Source organism: Ambystoma mexicanum, chromosome 7p (assembly GCF_040938575.1).
Source record: "Ambystoma mexicanum isolate Mex_15411 chromosome 7p, UKY_AmexF1_1, whole genome shotgun sequence".
NCBI lineage: Eukaryota > Metazoa > Chordata > Amphibia > Caudata > Ambystomatidae > Ambystoma > Ambystoma mexicanum.
In genome coordinates, this window is record NC_090939.1 from 843837103 (window position 1) to 843864303 (window position 27201).

At 47.2% G+C, this 27201-nt stretch overlaps 1 protein-coding gene across 1 annotated transcript in view; it reads right to left on the bottom strand.

The window, feature by feature from the left end:
- The window catches only part of PCCA (propionyl-CoA carboxylase subunit alpha), a 3020006-nt gene that overhangs the window by 2731485 nt on the left and 261320 nt on the right, over nucleotides 1–27201 (bottom strand). Inside the window, exon 4 of the mRNA XM_069637005.1 lies at nucleotides 20170–20238. Within this exon, the coding sequence (XP_069493106.1) occupies nucleotides 20170–20238 (69 nt within the window). The remainder of the gene's footprint in view (nucleotides 1–20169; nucleotides 20239–27201) is intronic.

Consider the following 27201-nt stretch of genomic DNA (forward strand, 5'->3'; position numbering starts at 1 on the left):
CCTGTGCACCCAATTCCAATCTCTGAGGTTTCCATTGTAATGGCAGCTGTTGCTTGGTTCAATTTATGCCAATGGGATGTTCTTGGTCTTCCTTCGACTTCAAATGTTTCAGTGCCTTATTGGAATGGGTATTGAGGACTCGGCCAGGCAGTATTGCATAACATCATGCATTATTTGGACAACTTCCTCTTGCTTGGCAAGTCAGGCCCTGAGGACTGTGCAAGACTACTGAATGTTTTTCTGTGGGCCCGAGGGAGTTGGATGTTCCTTGGGCGTGAGGTAAGAGGATGCCACCAGATGCAAGTCTACAGTTTTTGGGCATTGAGATTGATGGAGGCAAGATGCTGCAGATTACCTTTCAACAAGGTCGAGGCGTTTACATAATCAGTTAGGGCGTGTCTGTTGGCCAAGAAAGTTACACTCCATTAGCTGCAGGTATTTGAGGGTCAAATTAATTTTGCTCTCCACATTGTACCTATGGGGCACTCTTTTCCAGATCCATTGTGTGGGCAATGGAAGGGCTGAAAGAAAAGCATCTTGGGGTGGAATTTTCCAGCCTAGTGAACAAGACTTGAGAATTTGGGAGGAGTTCTGGGACACCTTCACTGGAGCAGGGATTTAAGAATTCCGGGATGGCTATGAATACTAACGCAATTAGCAATGTGGATTTTGGGACCATTACGGGGGAGGAGTGGTTTATGCAGAAGTGGGTGGACTGACTGGTGCGGAACCACACCACAGTCGCCAAAGGGTTGGGTCTTCAATGGGTTGTAGTACATACATGTGGTATTCTGGTCAGATAACATGTTTATGGTAGAGGCCATCAATCACCATTGGGCTCCCTGTAGGATGGTGCGGAGACTATTGACAAATCTGGTTTGGTGTGCATAAAGGTTAACATAACCTTTAAAGCAAATAATATATCTGGCCTTTTGGACAATGCATCCGATGACTTATCACATTTAAAGATGAAGGAATTCCAAGGGTGGGACCAGACTGCAGCACTGGCGATAATCATGTTCCCAGAAAACTTGGTGTCTCCGGCACCAAGACTTAATTGCAGCATCACTGGAGTTAAGAACATAAAAAAGGCAAATGAAGAGGCTTATGCTGCTTATTTGTGTTTTTGTAGGAGCAGGGAAGACAGGAGGTTTGGTTTTGTGGCTGCCTTTCAAAATTAATGGCAGTATATTACCAGCGCCCAAATGCACATGGTAACCCTCTCATAGTTTGCAGTTCAGAATTTGAGCTCCTTCCCATTTCAGAATTAAGTTTCTTTTTTTGTCGTTTTGCCACATCCTGCATTCCCCAGGGACCGTGTGCACCATCTGAGGGTCCTGCCTCAACACAAAACTCCATGGCCTACAACACAGACGGCTCCAGCTGCAATTCTGGAAGTCATCTTGAGCACTTACATTGGCTCTCAGAGGATTCTGTTATAATGGCCTCCCATGTTATGGAGTCTTCCCCGGGGATCCAGCGCAGGCATCTGCAGTTAAGAGCCAACCTCAGCAAAGGGCAATTCCCTGATCGGGCCTTTAGCCAGAGCCCATGCCAGGGTTTGCTAAGCTTCCCCTTTGCCAGACTCCTGCTTCCAAACATGGATATACTTCGGTCCAGCGCTTGTTCATTCACTGAAGACTTACTGTTGCCTCTAATATCCAAGGGGCATCTTGATTAACTGTCTTGTTTGCCACTTTAGCCCAACTCAGAACTCACATCTGCTCCATCCCAGCCGAAATCTCCCGCTCCCTTTCCAATCACCCACCTATCCTCTCAGGCTGCACCCTTCCTTCTTGGTCTTCAAGTGTATTTCTTCTGCCCACCATCCTGCATCATGCCTTTGCCCCAATTCTCCTTATACTCACTCCTCGTCATAACCTTCACTCACAATTTGGTCCAACTGCGGCCTCCCTCTCCCCCTTCCTCATCTCCCTCCTCTCCCCCAGCACCCTTAAATCTCAAAAAAGATGCTCTCTTTCTTCCAGAATGTCCAACCTAATTTACCACCTCCCCCTCACTTACCTCACAACTCCAGCTCCACTTCACCTCCTTTCTCTCTTTCACTTGGCCACTTGAATGCACAATCTCTCTACAACATGTCTTTTCCAATATCTCAGACCACTTGACTCATCAACCTCATCTTTCATTTCTTATTGTCACAGAAAACTGGATCTCTCCTCACGACTGCTACACTAGCAGTTCTACACCGGCTATGCCACATTCCCCCACTTTCTTGGACCTGTTGGGCAAGATGGAGTGGCATTCCTTACCAATAAGGGCCTCAGCACTGCCCATTCACCCCCTCCGACATCACCTCCTCCTCTTGAATATGCCACTGTTTAACTCCTACCTCCTACTCCTTTCACTGTTCTGGCTCTCTATTGCCCCCTCCCCCCAAACCCTGATCCTCAGCCTTTTCCTTTCCTGACCTATACCTTCGCCTTGAGTCATTTTCCCACGGACACCAATTGTCATGATGGGAGACTTCAACCTTACCAAGCATTTCACAGTCATCCGCCTTGAACGTTCTCTTATTTGACTGCTCCCTCTATGATGATAGGTTATTTATAACATGCTTAATATCCAGAGGTTTCTAAGCGCGGACCCAGGGATCGAACCTGTGTTCCTCCGGGTCATCTTGCTTCCAAGACAAGCACGTTGCCGCTGAGCTATCCTCCCTCTACGGCCAGCTTACCCATTCTGGTGGGAATCCTCTTGAGCTTGCGTTTCTCTCGACTTCGCTCACCTCGTCTGACCTTTCTCTTCCTCTCATCATTACCTTTAACATTTATGATCCATATTCCTTTACTCCTTGCCTCCTCTTTCCTCCCCTCATCACTCCTCAACTCTTCAATGACCAATAGAACATTTAAGCAGGACTCCCTTGCCCATTACCCTGATGATATACAGACCTCTTTCCTTTCGCTCTCCCCTATTCATGCCTCTTCCATTCACCAGGCTTTTTTAGACTTTTACTATGCACTTATGCCCGCCTTTGACAAGATCCTGCATGCATGTTCACACCTTCCCATCCACAGCCCATGATCTCCACGGAGATCCAGATCATTAAAACAAACATGCATAGTGACCTAGGATACTTGCACATATCACAGAGCCCCCACCCTACTCCTAGCCTACAAACATTTCCTTGCTGCCCTTACCTCTGCAAAGGACGGTGCCAAAACCTACTTCTTAAAGCTACTCTCCTCCTTTTGCAAGCAGCCCCACAAACTTTGTCTACCCCCTCCACTAATGAATGCTCACTACTTTTCCTCCAAAATTCACAACTCTCGCAGCTCTCTTACTCCATACTCTCCTGCTAGCTAGCCTCTTCTCTACCCATTCTACTCAAGACTAATTCTCTCCTAACAAATTAACACCCATGCTATGTAGCACCAAGATATCTTGCACTTCTATTAAAATATTTGCTCCTGAAACCATCACCTGCCCTTTATCTCCGAGCTCTTTAAGCACCGTCACCATGTTGGAATTTTCCAATCCTTAACTGTCCTGCTTTTGAAGAAATTCTCTGCTGACCCAAACACCTTGGTGAAAGATCAGCCAGTTTCCCTCTTCCCCATTTTCAGTATAAGGGCCTTGGAGATCCACTTCAATCTGGCTTCCATGTAAAGACTGAATTTGTGCACGTCTTCGACCTCCTCCGACACACACGACTCCAAAACGCTCTTCTAAACTATTCCTTTTGGACCTCTCTGACACTTTCAACATGGTGAACAACTGTCCTCTACTCCGCTCTATTCAGGAAATAGGGCTTCACAAATCTGCCATCTCTGGACTGCCTCCTACCTGGAAGTGTGCTCCCTTAAATACTCCTGGAACTTGCAAAACTCTGATCCCACCCCTCTGCCTGCCGGAATCGAAAGATCAGTCCTTGGATCTCTGCACTTCACCTGTTATTTCTCACACTAAAAATAGGTCTTGCCTTTTGGCTTTCACCATCACCTCTGTGCTGATAGCACTCAAATCTTTTTCTCCTTTCCCTACTTCATTCCAGCCATCTGAGAAAGGATCAACAACTGAGTCACTGTATCGCTCTGCGCTGCCTCAAGCCGAATTAAAAAATGTAAGCTCTCTTTCCCCTAGTTACTAATGCCATGCCTCCCTTACCCTCCATCTCCTTCCTGTCTGAACTACTTACTTCCTCGTCCAATGCGCACAACCTTCAGGTTCTCAATGGTAACCTCAGACTGCAAAAATGTATCAATGCTGCCTATTTTGTTCGTATTAACCTGGGCAACACTCGGAACATTCATCCATTTCTTATTCACCAATCTACACAAGCTTTTTTCCCCTGCACCCTTGGGGCCAGCAAACGAATTCTTCTCATGCCTACTCCTTAGCCTTCCTCTCTCTAGACAAAGACCTAAACTTCGCTGCCTGCCCCCTCTATAACCTACCTGTATCCCTCCCACATCTACCAACCGATACTATCCTGGGAGGGATGACCCCCGACACTTCCTCTGCAACCCCTGGGAGAGGGCTCGGATTTTAAAAAAAAGAAATGATTTCCAATTTGCTTATCTGTAATTAATTCATTTTAAATCTGAGCCCCCTCCCCCACCTCCCTGGACATGGATGGCTGTGGCGCCTGTGCTCTGCAGTGCATGACAGGAACCAGCGGTGGTTCCTTACGTGCGCTCGAGCGTGGGAGCCAGAGTCATGCCTGCAGAGGAAGAGCAACAGATTCTGGAAGGCAAGGACATACATTTTTTTTTAAATGTAAAAGTGTATATGACTGTGTGCATATATCATGTAATGTGTGCGAATGAGTGCATGATGTTTGGGTGGCTGGGTGTGAGTGGACGGTGAATGAGTTCATGTGTAAATAAGCAAGTGGTGTGTGAACGTGTGTGTGTTAAATACCCGGATTACTTACTGGTAATCTTTATTACTCCTAGTCATACTCGTCGCAGTAGTTGCAAATGAAGCACCTTGCTTCATAGAGAAGTACTGGGACGAGGAAGATGTAGATGTAGATTGCGGTAATACTGGGTCGAGTTTGGTGGTTGGAGGAGTCTGGGAGGGAGAGGGGGACATGTGAGAAGGGTGGGGCAGGAGAGGGGTGCACTAATACATAAAGGTCATAAATGAAAGCAGGTACAATATGTATAAGTGGATAGACTGGCATTGTAGTACAGCCAATCTAGTCATTTCTTACTGTGGCAAGGCATTTTTACTGGCCATCTATAATGAAATAAGCATGATAAGTGGCATTACCTGTCTAGCCTGGCATTTGGGTGCAGCCAGTACAGCCTTTTCCTACTGTGTCATGGCAACTTTTCTGGGCATATTTAATGAAGTAAGCATCAGAAGTGTTATTACGTGGTTAGATTAGCATTTTGGTGCAACCTATCTAAGTAGGTCTTACTGTGGCATGGCATTTTTTACTGTGCATCATCAAGGCTACCGCAAACATGATAAGTGTTATTGTTTGTCTAGCCTACATCGTGCAGCCAGTTTTGAGATGTTTTCTTATTGTGGCATTGCATTTTTAATAACAAAGCGGTACAATAGCTCTGTGGATTGAGCACTCGCTGCTGCGATCTGTGTGATCTGTAGGTTCGAATCCGGGCAAGGCCAACTCAGCCTTCCATTTTTCCGAGGTTGAAAAAGGAGTAACAACTTTGGTTGGAATAATTGTATTTAAATATGTCCCATGTGCTTGGACAAAAGCTCTAAAAGCTCTATATAAATAATAAATCATCATGCATTAAAGCATTAATCCTCCTGTGCATTGTTGGTGACTTGCATCTATTGGGATTTTTGGATACTGTAATATCGCACCAACTAGCAATGTAGGGACTCTTCTATAATAACAATACCGGACATGCAGCTATAATAGGGAATTAAATGGCCGTACAATGCTGAAGTGGCATATCTATGGCAGTGGCTCAGTCTCTGTTGATTCTATTGGGTCTAACCCGAAACAAAAGAGGTGATGGCTGGAAGGTTTTCAAATGAATCTGAACCTCTGGCATTGCTCTGGGCAAACCCTCCACACCACAATTCTTCGCCTGTCAGGCCATTACAAAAAGGTGAAAGGCCATATGCAAATTAGGGTTGGTGCCACCCCAAAAGGGGCAGTCCAGCCCGAACTGCTTGGTCACATCCCTTCTGCACGTGACCACAAGCATCCCCAAACATGTTTAGGCCTCGTTGCATGAGCCCATTCATGGCATATGAAGGCAGCACTATTGTTGGTTGGTGTCTAAAATAGTTCTGTCTGCTTTAGTACCCATTTGGTATTTTTAAAACTGTACATGTATGCACTTTTCTTACGCCTGCAAGCCACTTCTGGTCACCTACTTACTTGCTAAACTGAAAGCCTTGCCTGCCCTGTGCCCCACCTTCTCTACCCAATCCTGCCACTCTCTCCAGTGCCTCATAACAATGTAAATTTTGTTTATTTGTCCAGTACTCCTATTTAGTTTGAATTACTTGAACCTCCTACCCCCAAGTTAAGTTTATCTTTGCAAGACACCAGTGTCTCATAGGTTTTGTTTTGTCCATGCTCTATGCACCACTTTATTCACACCCTCAAACTAGCTCACCACTTGTTATCTTTGTGCTATTTGTACAGCCACCCTTTCAGAAATGTCTCTGCAATCTGTAAATGTGTCATCATAAGTCATTTGGAAGGGATTGTGTCCTCCGACGTATTCCTCATCTTAGATATCTCCTTCCAGCTCTGCTGGCCTCGGAAGATTTTTTCTCTAGAGGGCGCTGCGCGTCGACGTCCTTCGAGTCGATGTCCCTCGACAGCCGCCGTATCGACGTTCGACGTCATCCTGCCTATAAAGGCCGCGCGCAGCGTCCGTTGCTCAGTTCCGTTTTTCCGCGCTTACTCGGTGCCTCGGAATACCGTTGCTCAGTTCTTAGTCAGATAATCCTATTTACCTCGAGTTATTCGATCCGTACTCGATGGCTTCCTCGTCGGAACCGACAACTCCTCGATCCGGCTTCAAAAAATGTCGAGATTGTGGGAAAAAGATGTCGTTGACCGATCCTCACAGAATTTGTCTGTGGTGCTTGGGAGCTGAACACCATTGTTCGGAATGCGAGGACTGTATGTCCATGACAGCTAAGGCCCTGAAGGAGCGTAGGGGGAAGCTGGAGAAAGGTAAGACTTTTAAAGCTTCTTCGTCGTCGACGAAGTCGAGACATTCGTCTCCTCGTCACCATTCGCGCTCCAGGTCTCGGAGTGGGTTTCATCACTCCTCGAGATCGAAGATCCCCTTCTCCGTCTTCCTCTTCCTCTGTTTTCGCCAAAAGAATCCCTTGCCCCACGAAACATAGTTCCCGGGCTGAATGGGAGGAATTCCGAAAGAATATGATGAGCGTCTTCGAGAAAGCGGCCTCGACCCCCTCTGGTCGAAAGACCCGAAGGTCAAAAACGCCGCGAGTCGCAGTACCCGGCGAAAGAAACCTCTCGAGCGTGTTTCGAACCCTCGAGCAGGACTATGACCTCCAAACCTTCCTCGAAGGTTCCGTCGACGCAGTCGACGAAGGTCCCGTCGACGTCGAGGTCGATGTCTTCGACGCCGTTGTCGAGGGGACCTTCGACACACGGGTCTGTCGACTCGACGCCGGCCTCGACACCGGCGTCGACGCCAAGAAAAGTCACGGGTTCCACACATCCAGTGACTATCCCCAGGCCCTCGACGTCGATGGCTTCGATATTGTCGAGTAGAATTCCAATTCTGTCGAGGTCCTCGGGGCCTCCACCTCTGTTTTCGACGCCACGCTCGAAGCCTTCGACGTCGGCATCGACGACATCGACGCTTTCGAGGCCAATAATGACAAGTTCGGCACCCTCTGCCTTGGAAATGGGATTTACTCCCTTTATGAGTTCAGAACAATTGAGAACTATATCCTCAATTTTAGAAGAGGGTGAATTGTCTGAACAAGACACATTTGAGTTACAGGGACCTGTAACCCCAGTTAGAGAGGAATTTTCCTCTGAAGAGCGCAGATTAAAGGATCTTCATGATTCTTTACATGAGGCAAGTGGGTTAGACACTTCCCCTGAGGTGGAGTTTGCTAAGCCAGACCCGGGGGCGCATGCTGGAATCCCCTACAGAGCCTTAATGGCCAGGATTACAGAGTTCATGGGGTGGTCTGCACCTTCACAATCTTTCCAACAAGATGACCTCATGGATATTCTTGACAAAGGCCCACAGGAGGATCCTGTGGTGCCCTTTCATAAAGCTCTTCAGAGAAAGATCATGACAAACTGGGAAACCCCAGATGTAATACCAGCAGTAAATAAAAAACTGTCTACAAAGTACAGGGTATCTTCCACAGACCCAGAGTTTTTGTCTAAACACCCATCCCCAGAAAGTCTGGTGGTACAAGCAGCATCCTCTACCGATGTCAAGACGGCTTATCCTACAGTCCCACAGGACAGGGACGATAAAAAATATGATGCTATGGCAAAGAAAGTCTTTTCAGCATGTAGCATGGCGTTAAAGTCTGTTAATGCTACTTGCACCCTTGCTAGGTTCAGCCATACACTTTGGGAGTGTGCTTCTACAGCGGCTGACTGCATCCCGGAGGGAGAAGAAAGGGATGCGTTCCTGAATATTATACAGGACGGTAAAGCCGCTATGTGCGAATCCCTCCAGACGGGCATTGATTCGGCTGACAGTATCAGCAGAGCAATGGCGGCAAGTACATCAACCAGGAGATTCGCTTGGTTGAGAAAGTCGGATTTTGCCCCAGATGTGCAAGCCAGGCTCTTGAACATGCCATTCGATGGCTCTTCTTTGTTCGGGAAAAAGGCGGATGACAGTTTAGAGAAACTGCAAACTTCAAAAGCTGCAGCAAAATCCCTGGGAGCTGCAATCCGTCAGACTCCTTTTCGTCCCACAGGAACCTCTGCGAGGGGCAAGTCCTTTCGCTTCTACTCCGCATTCGGAAGAGGTAGAGGACGACCGGCTCAAAGGGGTCAAAGAAGAACTACCCGAGGTGGACGGGGTAGATATTCTAAAGCCGCAGCAACAGCAGGTGCCTCTTTACCATCGGCATCTGCATCAGCCGCCCCAAAACCACTCTGAGGACTCCCCTCACAGGACACCTGTAGGAGGCAGGTTGACTCAACATCTGGCGGTATGGCAGGCTATCACGTCAGATGCTTGGGCATTGGAAACAGTCGCCCAAGGTTACTGCCTGCCTTTCCTACGTATACCTCAGAGTCATCCACCGGGGATCAGCTCTCAGAAAGCTCCAGATCCGCTCCTCTTGCAGGAAATTTTGGACCTGCTAGAGAAAGGTGCCATAGAACCGGTACCTGTAGCGGAGAGGAACAAGGGCTGGTACTCCCCTTACTTTCTCATTCCAAAGAAAGACGGAGGACTGAGACCCATCTTGGACTTGGGAGAATTGAACAAATTCCTCAGAAAAGACAAATTCAAGATGGTCACTCTTTCTAAGATCCTCCAGGCCCTTCAGTTCCAGGACTGGTTGGTATCTCTGGACCTTCAGGACGCTTATTTCCATGTGCCTATCCATCTCAAACACAGGAAATACCTGAGGTTCGCAATTGGCAACTCTCACTATCAATTTCGAGTGCTGCCATTTGGGCTGACCTCCGCCCCGAGGGTCTTCACCAAGTTAATGTCGGTAGTGGCTGCAAGTCTAAGGAGGGAAGGGATTCACGTCTACCCCTACCTGGACGATTGGCTGATCAGGGCTGTTTCTCCGGAGCAAGCTCAGATCCAGCTAAATCACGTGTGCCACTTCCTTCACAGACTGGGCTTCTCCCTCAATTTAAAGAAGTCACAAATGATACCATCGCAGAGACTCCAGTTCATAGGAGCGATCCTGGATACTTCCCTGGGAAAAGCCTCGCCACCAGAGGTGAGGGCTCAAGATATTCTACAGATGGTTACCAAGTTCCAGCATGCCCAACGTCTCCCAGCCTTCGACTTTTTGAGGTTGCTAGGCCTCATGGCATCCTGCATTTTCCTTGTGCCAGAGGCTCGCCTGAGAATGAGATCCCTCCAGTGGACACTGAGGACTCAGTGGTCACAATTCTCAGGGAGAATGACAGATCTTCAGGTTCCCGGCAGGGTGGCTCGAGACCTTCAGTGGTGGGCCTGTCAGGAGAACATTCTGAAAGGAGAACAGTTTTGGCAACCCTGGCCGGAGATAACAGTAGTCACGGATGCCTCACTCATGGGGTGGGGAGCCCACGCCAACGACTTGACCATCAGCGGTCGTTGGTTTCCATCGGAGTCCAGACTACACATCAACCTGTTAGAGCTGAAAGCCATCAGACTTGCGTTGAAGGCTTTCCTGCCAGCTGTACAAGGGAAGAACGTCCTGATAATGACGAACAACACGGTGGCCATGCATTACCTCAACAAAAGAGGAGGCGTAGGATCACTACCCCTGTGCAGAGAGGCGATGCAGCTCTGGTTTTGGGCAATCCAAGAAGGAATCTCTCTATCGGCAGTTCACCTAGCCGGAGAGAAGAACTTGACAGCGGACGCTCTGAGCAGGCAGAACACAGTCTCCCACGAGTGGGAGCTAGCTCAGGAAGTCCTTCAAGAGATCTTCGCCCTTTGGGGAACCCCTCAGGTAGATCTGTTCGCCACCAGCCTAAACAGGAAATGCGACCTGTTCTGCTCAAGGGAATTTCCTCCGAGAGGAGCTCTGGGAGACGCGTTCATAGTGGACTGGGAATTTCCGCTTCTGTACGCGTTCCCACCAGTCCCTGTCATTCCTCAAATGATCAGGAGGTTGAGAAGATTCCGGCGAACCATGATCCTAATTGCCCCGGATTGGGCCAGGAGAACGTGGTACCCGGACCTTCTAGACTTGTCCATCTGCCCTCCAATTCGACTTCCACTCAGAGAGAACCTACTCTCACAGAAGGGAGGTCAGGTTCTCCATCCAGACATCAAAACCCTCAACCTTCACGCTTGGCTTCTGAACGGCTGAGGTACAAGGATTGGGACCTCCCTGATGATGTTATGGAGGTGTTGCTTTCGGCAAGGAGGCCAGCAACAAAGTCTTTATACCGCTGCCGTTGGAACAGATTTTGCAGCTGGTGTAGAGAACAGAATATCGACCCATTTTCATGTGGTACACCAACGGTTTTGTCCTTCCTTCTATATTTGGCAAATTCAGGCCTTCAAGTTGGCACCATTAAGGGCTATCTCGCAGCGCTATCCATCTTTAAGCGTACTGCGGAAGAACCATCCTATTTCAAATTACCCTTGGTAATACAGTTTCTAAAGGGGTTAACCAATGTTTATCCCCCAAGACCATTCCAAGTTCCCCTATGGGATTTAAACTTAGTACTAACTTTCCTGATGGGTACACCTTTCGAACCTCTCCATTCTTGTTCGTTAAGATTCCCCACCCTTAAAACTGTTTTATTAATAGCACTTACATCTGCTAGAAGGGTGAGCGAATTACAAGCTCTTTCTTGTAAACCCCCTCATACAATCTTTCACAAAGACAAAGTTGTCCTGCAAGTGAAGCCTAATTTCCTCCCAAAGGTGGTTTCTGAATTCCATATCACTCAGAAGATTACCCTACCATCTTTCTATCCTCCTCCTCACCCGGGGAAAGAGGAAGAGAGGTTACACAGACTAGACCCTAGGAGGGCTTTAAGTTTTTACATTAGTAGACTAGCCAGGATAAGACAGGCAGACCAGCTGTTTGTCGGTTACACAGGTCACAAGCTGGGGTTACCAATAACTAAGCAGACCATTTCCAGATGGATCATTCTAGCCATTCTGGAATGTTATAAACTGGCAGGGAAAGAGCCCCCTCAAAACCTTAGGGCTCATTCGACCAGAGGTATTGCAGCTTCATCGGCCCTCAAAAGAGGCGTGCCGGTTAAAGACATATGTGCGGCCGCTACATGGTCGTCTGTCCATACCTTTACACGTTTTTACAATCTGGATTCCTCCTCCAGTGAAGAGACTAGGTTTGGAAGGGCTGTACTGCATTCTATTCATCAATAGAAGACAGCGTGAAGTCAGTACTCCCTCCTCCGAATATAGAATACTGCTATGGGAGCCTATCTAAGATGAGGAATACGTCGGAGGACACAATCCCTTCGAAGAACAAGTTACTTCTTACCTTGTAACGTTCTTTCGACGGGATGTTCCTCCGACGTATTCCTCATCGACCCTCCCATCCATCCCCGCAGTTCTACTTCCCTTGTTGTTGCAGCTTACGCTCCTTCAGGGTGATTAGTCTAGTCCAGACAGTAATACTGTGGGCTACAAAACGGAACTGAGCAACGGACGCTGCGCGCGGCCTTTATAGGCAGGATGACGTCGAACGTCGATACGGCGGCTGTCGAGGGACATCGACTCGAAGGACGTCGACGCGCAGCGCCCTCTAGAGAAACATTTTTCCGAGGCCAGCAGAGCTGGAAGGAGATATCTAAGATGAGGAATACGTCGGAGGACCATCCCGTCGAAAGAACGTTACAAGGTAAGTAGTAACTTGTTCTTCTGATCGAAATGGACATCCCTGTTCTTCAAATAAATACAAATAAAGCTGTGTTCTCAAGGTCATTTATAGGTCCTTCAGGATTAGCCAGTTGGTCTCTTCCTCCAGTTACGACAGTGAGGGATGGATCCAACTTGCTGGGGTGCTCATGAGGGAGGGCTGGCTGTGTAGCGGCTCGCTAGAGAAGTTAGGCCAAGCCCAGGGTTGGGAATGATGTCTGGTGCAGTCATTTAATAAATATATGTTGGTAAAACCAGCAAATCCAGGTGGGCTGTTCATCCAGGAGGACAGGTCGGTTATGCTTTCCATTCCACAGCAGGGTTTTTACTCCAATTTTACTTAAGACGGGGTGCGGTGAAAGCAGCACTGTGCATTAGTGTGGGTACCAGAGGATTTTGAGGTGAAATAATTTTTTCTAGGTGCCATCTTCTATGACAATAGGTGTATGTTTTTAGGCAACGTTAAGAGTTAGACGCGTTGCGTGTTCAAGTACTTTTTATGGCAATTCACTGCACAAATGGAAGAAAGAAACAATTTTTTACTCATCATAAGTGTGAAGTATATATATTCCTGACTTGGGGTGATATGTAAAATTGGCTTCTAGACCACGAGGACAGTGATTGGTTCTGGTGTTGGCAGAGTGTTGCTCAGAGGCCGTTTGAGGCTTGGAAGAAGCAAGGTTCCTACTAAGCAGGACGAGTGAATTAATCTTCCATTAGACAGACGTTTACTGTGCATAAAGGGCGGTGGTTTTGTAGAAGCTCACCCAAGATACAAGATTTGGAAATGGTCTAAGGATTTGAAGAGGACAGCCCCAGATGAATGTCCAACCAAATTGGTGTTGGAGACTGAAACATGTTGGGTTCTTCTAATATAAATACATGAATTGGATCATTTTGCTATTGTCTGTTCCATTGTCTTTGTATTATGGTGTATTGAGTGTGGTGCTAATCTTGTGTCTATGTATTTGACGTTTCTGGTGTTGTAATTGAATTGTATCCTACGGGTGATCTTAGAGGAATGTTTTAGCATTGAATTAGAAATTAAATCTGATTGCAAATGAAATAAAACTGTATATGAATTTTTAGAATGTAACTACGGAGTCAATTTTTTCAGGACTCAAAAGTAGTTTGGAAGAGGAGCGAGTCACCTAATTTCTAAATTGTTAATCCCCATCTCTTTCTTTTGTTTATAATATTATTATTAGTATGTTTTTATGTACCACATCCCTTTACTTCCTCCCAACAGCGCAAGTGTACTATGTGGGTAGAGTGGATCATTGCCACTCATTTGTGAATAGAGCAACAGCATGTCTGACTTATGTGGACCACAGTAGAGGGACAGTGCCACAGCCAAGCAACATGGCGTTTTACTGGTTTGGTGTTGGGGCTCTTGCGACTTCCACAGCCAAGAACTGTGATGAAAAAATCTTTGGCTAACAGGAATATTCCATCACCTTTCAAAATACACCCCTTCACCAGAAGGGTTTCAAGGGGCCTGCTGCTGACAGAATTCTGTAATCAGTTTAGAAAAACTGGTGGTGTGGTCCGGTTGCCAGTCAATTCGTCGAAAAAAATTGGTCGACCAGACAAATGGTCGAAGCAAATTGGTCGAAAACCATTTCGTCGAAATTTTTTTTTTCTATTTTAACCCTTTTTTTTTTTTTTGGGGGTGTCCCCCCCCAACCCCCTTTTTTTCTCTAAAAACCCCTTTTTTAACTAAACGAAAACCCAAAAAATACATATATAAATAAAAAAAAAATTTCGGCGAAATGGTTTTCGACCAAATTGCGTCGACCAAATTGCAGTCGACCAGTTTTTTTTCGACGAGTTGACTGGACACCGTGTGGTCCCGTATGAATCCAAGGAGGGCTGGCGGACACACATGGCAAAGAAAAGCAATACATGCTTTAGTGAGGCAGCTTAGTGGCGAGATGGCTTAGTGAAGGTTTGAAATTGATGGGAGAGAGTTAGTTACTGATTGCAGCATAGAATAGCCTGGCTACCTTGACAGCAATAGCTACCAGAAGCTATATCCGATGCACCATGACAACTGGTCCCAGACAACCATATGAAAGTGACATTAAATCTGCTTGGTAAAGTTTATAAAAAGGAGTATTTTATGTGAGACACCTGAAGGTGTCTCACTCACTAGTCCCCAGGGATCTGTCATCCAGGTGGCCATGACACGGCCGTCGCTATTGGATCCAGTTCCTGGAGGTGGACCAGTGAGGGAGGATCACCTTCATGAGGGGTCCTCTGGGATTGGAAGTGGGATGCTGAAGGGTGACGCATCCCCTTCCTTGTGACACCTTTTCCCCCTCTTGTCAAGAAGGATATTTAGAAACTCCCCCCCCCACTTTTCGAACAGGAACACTATCACACCGAAAGCAACAACGGACTAAAAACCGGGCCATTTACCTGACATGTCCCAACACAAGGGTCAGGCAGAATCAGGCAATTGACAACTACACACCTGACCGCCATTTCCCTTTCCCATCGGGATAAAAGGCGGAGCACGAGAGCACACTCTGAGCAAGGCCGAATGAATGAGGAGACAGCTATTCCAGGATGGCAGTTCAAACAGAGGAGAAAGGCGGCGAGACCTGAAAGGACGTCAAAGAGGGAGTTGCCCTTGCCCTTTTCGACCCAGACCCGCGAATCCTCAGATGAAAAACATCAGACTGGGAATCACAGCTGGCAAATTGTGTGACCGATGTCAGCGGTACAATCTACCCTTCTGCACTGATAGCCAGGGCGGAGAGACGTGGTTGTCATCATGGTACCATCCTTGACTCCAGCGGCAAAGGAACCGCTAACGAGTTCAGCACAACCGGTGAGTCGGAAGAAACTGATAGCCAACCGGACTGCATTAGGCTCAAGGTTTTAGTGGCAATATTAAGAAGATAAATAGACAAGGTCTTTTATGAACAAACGTGGTACCAGAGCCACATGGGCGTTCAGTCTAAGGTCTCCGACTGGTACCCCTCATAGGAAGGCCGGTATAAACGGTGTTAAGGTGGTCATACAAGGGTCAAGCCAAATCCCTTGTACAATCGAAGGTCCTTCACTCATTGCAGAAGTTGTGAAGATTGAGAAAGAGGTGTTTGCACTCGGCTGAGGGGAACGCTGTGCGAACTGCAAATTTGTGTAACCTGCACTTGCCGTAGACTAACGGAGTGACCCAGCTAGACGAGATCGCCCTTTTGAACTCTCCGTTTAAGACTGGCAAGTGCTTTAGAAGGTCTGAGCCTGGATGATGGGGACCTCACTAAACCGAAGGGGTTGGTTAAAAAGACATTGAGACTTGAATATTGCAAAGAAGGAGATTGTGATTGAAAGACAATAGTAAACCCGACTGAGGGACGTCAAGGGTACAATTGTGAAGAAGCTAAGTGAGCAATATTGTGATGACTAGCATGAACCCGACTGAGGGATTTCCACAGTGAGTGGTTCTGAGCCCGACTGAGGGAGGCTGACGACAGAAGGATCGGAGCCCGGCTGAGGGGAATCCCAGGGTAAGCACTCAACATAAAGGTTAACGGAAGGAGCTTTTGTTGTTTTGGCGTATCAGGCCCTCTGAAGCAAGAGACTTTGCATGAGAAGAAACTTGGGCTGTGAAGGCTCTGGTACTTAGAAAATGAACTGTATGCTTGTGGCAGAGAAGCCCAGAAGTGTGCTGTGCTTGAGAGTCCCCCCTTGTCCTGTGATAAAAAACGTGGTGAAGAGAGACCTCGGCCATAACATCCCGACTTCTAATTTTGTGAACACTTCTCTCTTTTCTTATGAACATTATCCCACACTGTTTTGTAAAATAGCGGTAAGGATTGGCAATAGGTTTCTTAGTATAGGCCCTTTTGTTTGACTAGACTCTTGATGGTCGTAGCTTGCTCCCATCTTCGATTTAGATTAGGCATTTACCTCACCCATTTTACAGTTGAATAAACACCCTTGAACTGTGATCACTTGTGTCGGTTTACTTTGATGCCATGCCTTTCTTACATAGAGCACATGCGAAAGACATTTAAAGCATAGTGTACCATATTGTCATGATTCCTGCCCCTCATGTCCCCAGCCCTCCAAGATGTCAGGCTGGAGCCAGGCCACGATCACCTACATGGCCCTCAAGGGCCTCTCCATCCCTCCAAAGACCCACTTGGAGTCAGGCTTGGCGCTTGTGGCACCAGACTCACTCACTCCCATAGGATCACATTGGGGATTGGACTTGTAGTGCATTGATGGGGACAAGATGGATGCCCCCACATATTTCGGTTCCCAGAACTGCATGTGCAGTCTAGTCTTTTGGGTGTGGTTCAGCACCAGAGACACCTGGGATACCCAGAGACTATTTAAGCCACACCCAGGCTGAGAATCATGCTTTGCATTTTCTGCACCTACAGCGTAACATTCACCGTGTTCGGATCGGTCTCCAGTAGGCCTGCATCTTTCTTCTGCGCTCAGCTCCTGCAAGAACACCGTTAGGAACAGCCTTACCTTGCGGCGCTTCTGCCAATCGTTCATCGCTCCTTCTGTCCAGCGGGCATCTTCGGCGGTGTCATTCCCATCCCGGCACGCCGCTTCCTAAGGAAAAGGGAAAAGCACAAAAAAGGCATTAGTAAGCATTCAGCAAATCTTCGCTTATTTTTAAAGACTGTACGAGCTTCAAACGCTTAACTGAATCCCAGCCGCTCTGGGGGGGGGGGGGGGGGACTCTTGTCTCCGGAACTTCTCATCCATCTGCAAGAGAGAAAAGACACTCCAGGTTAGCGTGGAAATATCTAGAGGCGCCGCATACTGCGCTTACTCACCGCATTTCTTCTTCATAACCGGCATCCACGCTGAAAACGTCGCGGCACCTAAGACACAGGAAAAGAACTCAGTCCAATACAAATGTGAAAGGGTCGCATTGCGCATCGCGCTCGCACTCACCTTCAGCGCTACTCATCTCAGCAGCGCGTCGCCATCCCCGGACGCCGGCCATCATCGAAGGAAGGAAAGGAACGAAGTTAGAGAACTGTTCAAAAGACTCATTATACTTACCTGTCGGACTCTTGCCAGTGAAGTAACTAGGCAGCAATGAGCTTGCATCAATCAATGCGCCCCTGCGCTGAAAGCAGGATGGAAAGCACACTTTCCAAGAAAACAAGGAGAGCTGTGGATCAAAGGGAAGGGTTGGACCCCGGGGAAGAAGGGGTTCAAGCACACAGACACAATAGGGGGTTAAACTTTACCAATCCTGTGTTTCAGGCCCAGTCTCCAGTCGAGTAGACTCCAGGGAAGGGTTTGAGGTCGTAAGAGGTCAGAACAGGTTGAGCGACGTCCCCGTGGATACCAGGTGAGCGTTACACATATATACTGAAAACAACATTATAGTGCACATCTCATGGGGAAGTTAGATTTTTGGCTCGCAATGAGCTAGTGCAAGAAGTAGCTCCTCCTTACTGGGCAATGTCTGATACTTAGGAGTTGCTTTTAGCTCCTGTTCATCAAATCCCTATTTTGACACCAGCTAAATTGATTATCGATAAAGGAAAACGTAGGGGTATACATCATATAATCATAAAAGTTGACACTGTTTCACAGGGAATTTGCACACCTTCATGTCCGAGATGAAAGCTCTGGTGGCGTAGGAACTCTGAGTATCCCCTTGAGATGCCGGTATGGCATGAAAACGACCCTGGGAGGCAGCAACCCTTCACATCATTGTAGGAGTTGAGTTATGTTGGAACTGATTTTTACTGCAGGGTGGAGCGGTCAGTTGACAGCATGCTCAATCACCAGATAGGACTGAAATATGAATATGTGCGCATGTTTAGGACTTAGTTCCCAATTACTTGGGTTGTGGGAAAGAAGAGGTTTACGATTTGCATGCCTAATAAGTTTTTACATTTTGATTTGCTGGGATTTTAAAATAAATGAAGGCAGACATTTTATACCAACATGAAAGGTTAAACGTGAAATTTCTTAGGGGGCACTGAAGGTGGGGCGGGAGTGGGAGAGGCCAGCGTGCTGATCATTGTTGAAAAATTACTATGGGGCGAGTCCCAGCAGCAATGTCAGTAAGCAGTCGCTTGCATCAGTAGGCCACAGGTTTGAGTGTGCTTCATGCATTTCCACAAAAGCACTGCATGCTGCCACAAGTCCTTCTAATAACTTCACTGTAGTTTGGGCTACACCAATGGTCTTGGATCAATTTCTGGAGCCACTTTGTAGTAGTACAGCAGTCTTTCTGCTGCTGCTTGTGTAGTCATCATTAAGGTATTCAGAGCAGTAGATGCCTTACCTGAACAAAACAAAAAACGTTCATTCCTCTAATGATCATCTCTTGAGCATGACCAAATCAAGGCAACTTGAGGCGGGTTTGGGGGCAGACATCTTTTTAAAGACTAGTCCCAGTTTCAATGGCAGCAGGAGATTTGCCACTGTTTTGTGGTTACTGCGTGATAACACTGTCCACTTAATTTAATTCTTAGTGACTATTCTTAAAAATGTTGGATTGAGAGGAGTAGCTTGATACAAGGTCTGTGTGTTATTATTCTGGAACATGGATGACAAGGCTTGCTATTTCAGCGGGCCCAAGCACATTGGTCAACTTCTTCGCTACTTCATGACGGGACCTTAGTGCTTCTGGAATATTCACTGAAACAAAGTGGCACTGCCACCACCAGGGGGAGTCATTGCAGCAAAGGGACATACAAACACACACACAGGGGGGGAAGGACTGTGGAAGTACCCAGAGGCCTCACACACAAGGGGAAGACATGCTAACAGGCACACATACTCAGGCAACACAAAAGGAAAATAAGAGACACCAAAGTGACTATAATGGAGCAGCCAGCAGCAAAAAAAAACATGGGGCAAAAACGCCAAAATCGAAGTAGGTGGCGACAACAGATTGAAGGGCAGGGTAAAGCCAAGATGCAAATAAACAAACATAAGCACATATGGTACCATGGAGCAGACGGTTGACATCAGGGTGCCTCTAAGAGAACCTTCTTCAAGAGCTCAAGATTTCTCTCATGCTAGACAAACTGCTTGCATTTTTGTGTAGGCATTTGCCAGGCACTGCCATAATCATACTACCTGGCCATAAAATGGTAAAATCTGGCAAATGGAGGCACCTGGTCTTATTCCTGTAAAGGTCAAACCTTTCATTTGCCAATGCATGTTTTCTAACAGAAATTCAATACGAGGAATATATGTCATCACCTTTCAGAAGGCTCATAGGAAAAAAATAGCAGTCCCATGAAAGCCCATTGTTTGATGTTACTGCATGATAGAGAGCTCAAAGAAATCACTAGACTGTGTTTTGCATGAGGAGGGGCCAGTAGTGGGTGGGAATGGCCATTGGAATTACCCCACCCACAGGATGTGCATCCCTCCTCACTTCCCATCTCTCTACCTGTAATTCTATGCCAATAGCTTTCACTTTATAAGTGGTAATTAAGCATCACCTAAAAGACAAAACTAAAAAGAGGTTAGAGCAGGCAAAATCGTCAGTGTGCAACTCACATGCCTTTTCAGTGATGCATAATCTAATTGCTCTAATATTAATCTGAAACCACAACACCTGGGCATTTGGGACTTTTCCAGAAGCTACACTAACATTTTCATGGAATTTTAAAACAACTCCAATAAGTATGCAATCTCTCCAAAACGTAACGGTACTCACAGCAGCTGAATCAACGTCGCTGTGGATGGCAACAGTTTTAATACCCATCTTCTTGCATGTTTTCATAACCTGTCAATTTAAAATAATATAAAGCAATTTACACAAAATGCAATGTAACACACAAAGTTCTGCAGTTGATAACCCATAAAATGGTCCGCGAAAACAAGTTTTAAAAAGAACATAAATATAACTTTCTCAACATTTCTATGTGTATATATTTTATTGAATTCGGATTTGTCCATTAAAAGTTAAATACACAGTATTATAAATATAGCAACAACGTTAAAATCCAACCAAGTCACAACAGTTTTGTTATAAATTCTCAATAGAATGCATACAAAATAATAAAACCCAAAACGATCTTTGCTTTGCGCAAGTGTCAAGAATTTAAATAAACCGACGTAAAAGTGCTTCTCGGACCTATTCGTACAAACTAAAAATTAAACCCATGGTTGAAACTTTATGAGAAACACCGACTCTGGTTATACCCTAATATTAAATAACAAAATAGGGTTTGTAACAACTCTCAAATCGATAAAACCTTTAGAAATCTATACGAAGTGCCCCGAGTCGTCGGGGGTTTTATTTTGCACACTTGCCCACCTAATATCGTATTCATCCGCTGAACAGAACTCAAAAAAAAAAAGGACAGGTTGCCCACATTTATTCTATCTGCATGCTTTCTGCGTAAGGGCACTTTTAAGGTAAGTCTACGCCGTGAACTGGGGTGTTCATAAATTCTGAAAACCCCAATCTACTAAAAGTTTGCATCCCATGTTATACAAATATGTACTTATTTTGTACTATTTGCGCTATTTTTTCCCAGTGTCTTGTTACATTTTTTTTTTTAACATGAATGTGTCAGATTCAGTCTCTCAACATTTTTCTTCTACAACTCCGCCCCATCATTTCACCAGCAAGGTTTTTACATCCCTTTGACCATATTGTTCACAGTGCCCTTCCCATTACCTCAATAAGGTAAAACACATGTACTGTAGCGTCAGCACAATAATGTGATCTCGCCAGTAGCAATTTACGTGTGGTATTTCACTCGTTGCTAGCAAGAAATTATGTTGTTATCTGTACATCTAGAGAGTTGGCATTCATGACATTCGGATGAAGGACTCATGACTGGATTTTGGTTTGCAAAATGTTCTTCCTTCCTGATGCTACGATTGCAGAGACACGTTTTAGGTGGCAATACGCATTGCAGCAGAAGGGTGGCAGGGAGATGTGTCTTTATAGCAGAGAACTTCCAGACTGGTGTTCAATTTTGGATTACTGGAAAAATAAGTGGACGAAGGTTCGTTTCAAGGGATTTTTTTTTTTCTTTTAAAAAGACCAGCTCAAGTTAGCACTGTTTTTTGGTGCTGAACTACACTGCAGGGTAAATGGGTAGGGGACAATGATTATGGTTTGCATATGTAGCATGCAATTACCAAGATACACAAAAAAACGAATACAATAATGGGCGCGCTGATGTGTGGACAAGCAAGACGGCCAAAAAGTGAAGGAGCTCCAGCATCTGCCTTATAATCCTGCTCAAATGATCCTTTATTCTGTAGTGTGGATAGTGGAGATCTCCATCCTATGACTACTGTGTTGAATCCAATGGAGTCATTACAGATTCCCCGCGGTAGCCTTATTCCATGTCGCCAGGCGACAGCAGCCGCTCCCAGATTCTGACCCTGGGGGCGGCTATATATGGGAGGAGATTGCCACGGGGAGATGTCATAGCTTCATTGGATGAGGCGCGGTATTCCCCCATTTTCCCATGAGGGAAATCTCCTGTTGCCCAATACCCTAAAGGCCTATAAGTCATTTATTTATTGGTTATACATAACGCGCATATACATAAGTGTTTTGAGGCACAGCAAGGCAATGGGGAGGGGGAAACAAAGGACAAATAGGGAATCGATCATACCGGGCCTTGTAACATTCAGATTGTGCAAGTGCAGTAACGAGAAGTGCAGAGGGGATGAAAGGGGGCAGGGGGAAGTGATTGAGCAGGGCAGAAGGCCCATGGGAAGTAGAGTGCCGGTGGAGGTCAGGTGGACGGGGCCAGGAAAGCAGAGCGTGCAAGGGAAGGAGTGTCCACAAGATAAGGGGCTGGAATGGCTCCAGGGGTGCTGGTGACCCAGGCAAGTGCAGGCGGGGCCCATAAGGGCAAGTGCAGGATGAGGAAGGAGGTTGGGTGGGAGAGGCAGGCACAACTAACTGTACAGGTCGACTGGACAATGGAGGTTTGTGGGAGGGGGGGTCTGCCAGTCTAAGCTCACATTTGAGAGGGCAGGGAGGCCAATCCGGAGGGAGGCAACCGGCAGAGGAGAGAGATTTCCCCCCCCCCACTCTCTGCTTGGAAAAGCGTCTGATCTGCAGAGAGTTTGAGCTAGAAGAACGAAGGGCTCTAGCATGGGAGGTATTTCGGTAGAGCAAGTTGGAGGTAGCACAGTCCAAGGCCCCAGAAAGCCTCGAGGATGATGTAGAGGGTCTTGACCTAGATCCATGCAGCACCCGGGAACAAGTGGAGAGATTTAAGGGTTGGCGAGATGCAGTCCTTTGGCTTGAGGCTGTCTTGCAGTCCTATTCTGGATTACTTGAAGAGGGGGCGAAGGGAGGGGTTAGGAAGATTGAAGAAGAGGCTGTTGTAGTAGTCCATCCTGGAAAGAACCAGAGCTCTGGAGACATTGCATTTCTGGGGAAGGTGAGGAAAGAGAGAAGTCCTCCGAGGGCCAGGTCCGTGATGTGAGGCGAGAAGGAGTGGGTGCAGTCAAAGAGGACACCTAGGTTATTAGCTTCACAGCGGGGGTGAGGGAAGGGGGCTCATGGAGCGTGAGGGAAGGGGGCTCATGAAGCGTGAGGGAAGGGGGCCCATGGAGGGTGGCCAGAGTGTGTGAGGGGAAAGAGGGTGCAGGGGTCCCGATCAGAAGGATCTCTGCCTTACTGGCATGAAGGCAGAGATCATTAGAAGTGCACAATGCCTGAATCGCAGATAGGCAGTCAGGAACGAGAAAGTAAGACGAGGAGGCAGAGGAGGGTAGCTTGAAGAAGAGCTGCATGTCATCCGCATAACACTGGAAGTCTGGCCAGAAGGTGATCAACTGTGCTAGAGGGGCCAAGTAGATATTGAAAAGTCAGGGCGAGAGGATAGAGCCCCAAAGGACGCCACAGGTGGAGAGTGAGATGGTGGAGAGAAAGGGGCCCAGTAGGACCTGGGAAGGTCGGTCAGAGAGGAAAGAAGTCAGCCAATCCAGAGCCAGGTCTGTGATGGCAAGGGTGTCACGGAGCCGCTTTATCAGGGTGGCATGGTTGACCATATTGAAGGCAGAAGAAAGGTCAAGAAGGATGAGAATGGAAGGAGATTTGGAATAAAAATTAGAGCGCAAGTCTTCACAGGTGTTCAGGAGAGCAATTTCTGTGCCTCTGCCAGCTCTGAAGCCAAATTGGTGGCTGTGGAGACAATCAACAGATTCAGTGTGGTGGATACGCAGAGAGATGGCCAACTTCTCCAAGAGCTTGCAAGAAGGGGGTAATGGAGATAGGGCAGTAGTTAGCAGGACAGGAAGGGTCAGCAGAAGGCTTTTTTAGGAGAGGGTGCACAAGGGAGTGCATGAGATGTGAGTGGAAGGATACATTGATTGCAAGAATTGACCAGGGCTGTTGCAAGGGAGTCAATTGTGTCCTTGATAGTTTTAGAGGAGCAAGGGATCCCCTGTTTGGAAGAGACTTTCATAAAGCGGACTAGTCTAGAAACCTCATCAGGTGTTATGGGAGAAAAAGAGGGGAGAAGGTGGGAGGGGGCCAAGGGAGGCAAGAGAAGGTGAGAGAGAAGGGTGTGAAATAGAGGATGTACCGATTTCGGTTATGAAGTGAGAGGCCAGAGGGCCGGGGAGGGCGGGAATTTTTAGGGGGAGTGGAGACTGCAGTAAAGTTGTTGAGTCCCCTGCAGATTTTGAAATGTTCGGCTTTGTTAGTGGCTACAGAGATGCAGGCCTGGATAAAGACCCTCTTCTTTGAGCAGAAGGAGAGTCTGCATTGCCTTGGGAGCAGGCGGCAGGCCAATTTGTCAGAGCATGTGCTTGAAGCCTGCCACTTCTGCTCACCTACTCTGCGCTTATGTTTCAGAGTGGCCAAGTCAAGAGTCAAACCAAGAGTTGGACTTGGAGGTTGATTTCATGCAGATCCTCATGGCAAGGGCAAGGATGTCCAGAGTGTTGGAAATGGAGAGTTGAAGGATAGAGAGGGCAGTGTCGAGGTGAGTGTCAGTGGAAGGAATAGGAGGCGGGTGAAGGTGGCAGCTAAAGTGGTCTGGAGGGTTGCCCGAGCAATGCCAGTGGTTAAGATTCAGTCTAAACCTTCCAGCCATCACCTCTTTGTTTTTGCTTTGTCACCCCGAGTGGGACGGGTATGCCCAGACGTGGGTCCCGTGCCTGCTGGGCCTAGAGACCCAAGCTACTCCTCACTGATGAGCCCCAACAAGGGTGAAACATGTTTGGGGATGCTTGTGGTCTCGTGCAGAAGGGATGTGACCTAGCAGTTCGGGCTGGACTTCCCCTTTTGGGGTGGGGCCAAGCCTGATTTGCATATGGTCTTACCCCTTCTGTAATGGCTTGGCAGGCGAAGAACGATGGTCTGGAGGGTTGCCCCGAGCAATGCCAGTGGTTAAGATTCAGTCTAAACCTTCCAGCCATCACCTCTTTGTTTTTGCTTTGTCACCCCGAGTGGGACGGGTATGCCCAGACGTGGGTCCCGTGCCTGCTGGGCCTAGAGACCCAAGCTACTCCTCACTGATGAGCCCCAACAAGGGTGAAACATGTTTGGGGATGCTTGTGGTCTCGTGCAGAAGGGATGTGACCTAGCAGTTCGGGCCGGACTTCCCCTTTTGGGGTGGGGCCAAGCCTGATTTGCATATGGTCTTACCCCTTCTGTAATGGCTTGGCAGACGAAGAACGATGGTCTGGAGGGTTGCCCCGAGCAATGCCAGTGGTTAAGATTCAGTCTAAACCTTCCAGCCATCACCTCTTTGTTTTTGTTTTGGCAGCTAAAGTGGCAACTGACACTCGCTTCATCAGTTGAAGGAAGGAGAAGGAGGCTGGCAGTGTGGATGGAGGCTTGGCTGGGGGCCCAGGGAGGTCCAGGTGAGAGGGAAGGAGAGCATGATCAGACCATGAGAGAGGAGTAATAAGAGGTATGGCAATGGGAAGGTCAGAGGAGATGAGGGCATCCAAGGTGTGTCCGGCAGAGTACGTCGGACCAGAGGGATGAATGGAGAGGGAAAGAGTCACAAAGGTTGTGGAAGAGCCAAGAAGCTTGCAGATGGATGCCAAGCGAGAAGAGGAGAGGTCAGCCCATTCAGAAGAAGTGGAAGACTGGTCAGGTGGCCTGTAGATGGGGGCAAAAGTCAGAGGCCAGGGGAGACACCAAGCCTGCAGACAAGGAATTCGAAAGAGGTGTAGGCTTGAGAAGGTATGGTAATATCAGGGAGGTGGAAAAGGAGCCAGAGGGAAGAAAGCAGTAAGAGTGGCAGGAGAGGGGAGGAAGACCTAGAACTCATATGGCATCATTGGAAAAGATCTTCCAACTAATATGCATCAGAAACCATCAATGTACTTCAATTGCCACAACTACCTAAGTACTGAGAGGAGGAGGATGAAGGAATTTACACAAAGCAAAAAGCGAATTGAGCTCGTTAGTTGTAGGATGAAGGCACCTGTGCATGGGACCTTTAAAAATATGAACTGCACAGTTAGAAGCAGCTCAGGAGAAGACAGACTTCTTCAGTGAAGGGGGATGGAGGCTGGAGGCACAGGCCAGAGCAGAAGCTGAAGGCCCAAACCGGTGTGGCGGAGCGAGGGAGCACGCCGACAGAGGATGATAAACTCGGTGCGAGCGAGGCGTGCTGTAGAGACGTCAGGAACTGCAAGGTGGTCACTGGGCGTCCGGCAGCCAAAAGAAGCAGTGGTGTCCTTAGCGGAGAAACCCGCATGCAGGAGCGCAGCCACGAAAAAGCCTAAAGAGATGTCCTAGCCACCCAGAGTGGGAAGCAGGCGGGGAAGGTACACTGTATAAGCATGAGCAAGCCCGGAAACCCTATTGAGAACAAGTGAGTCTCCCAGAGCAGAGTGAGGACCCCCGGGGCATTTTTTCGGCGACCGCACCAAAGAGAAATAGAACATTGTAAAGTTCCAGAAAGAAAAAACAAGAAGATGGTTTATAAAATCAAGAGAGCAGAAGATTGTGAACATTATGAAATTACGGAAAGTCAAGTAATTGTCAAGTGCACATACCAAGTCAAGAGGAAAAGTATATGCTACTTTAAAAAAAAAAAAAACATTGGTTTATTCAAGTTTCGGTTTGCACAAGGATCACAACATAGTACATACAGCTGAAAACTCCATACCATACTGAACAGAGTACATTAAACCACATTCCCACCATCCCCTACCTCCCATGATGCATATCACATAGTGCCCATCCCCCACCTACCCCCTTTTCCTACACCCCCTTTTGAAACATATCGACAACCCTTATGTTTGGGCCCTTTTAGTTTATATGCTACTTGAAGATAAGGTGAACCATAAGACAAGAGAAGTCCTGGCAGGAGAGTACACCAGGCAGTTGAAAGTGCACCAATAGTCCTGGCAGGGGAGTATACCAGGCAAATTGCAAATCTACAAGGATTGTCAAGTAGAAACAGTGTTTGTTAAACAAGGAAGGAACTTATGCTACAAGAAGGGACTTTTTGTTAAAGAGGAACTTACAAGGCAGAACAGTGTTTGTCTAACAGGATTGTTGTGGGCCAAGAAAGACATAAAAGGAACTGTTAGATCCAGAGACATTTTCTGATATCAGAATCCAGGGGAAGGGAATCACCCTCTGGAATTAAGGTATTTTTCCATTTTGGCAAACATTTATGTTGGAGCTATTCTACTTTTATGCAAGAACACTTTTTGCAAGTACCAGGTTATAGACATTTCCCTTGTCCCTTTGTAGTGTGAGGGTCAGGATAGATTGTTTTGACACAAGGACGGC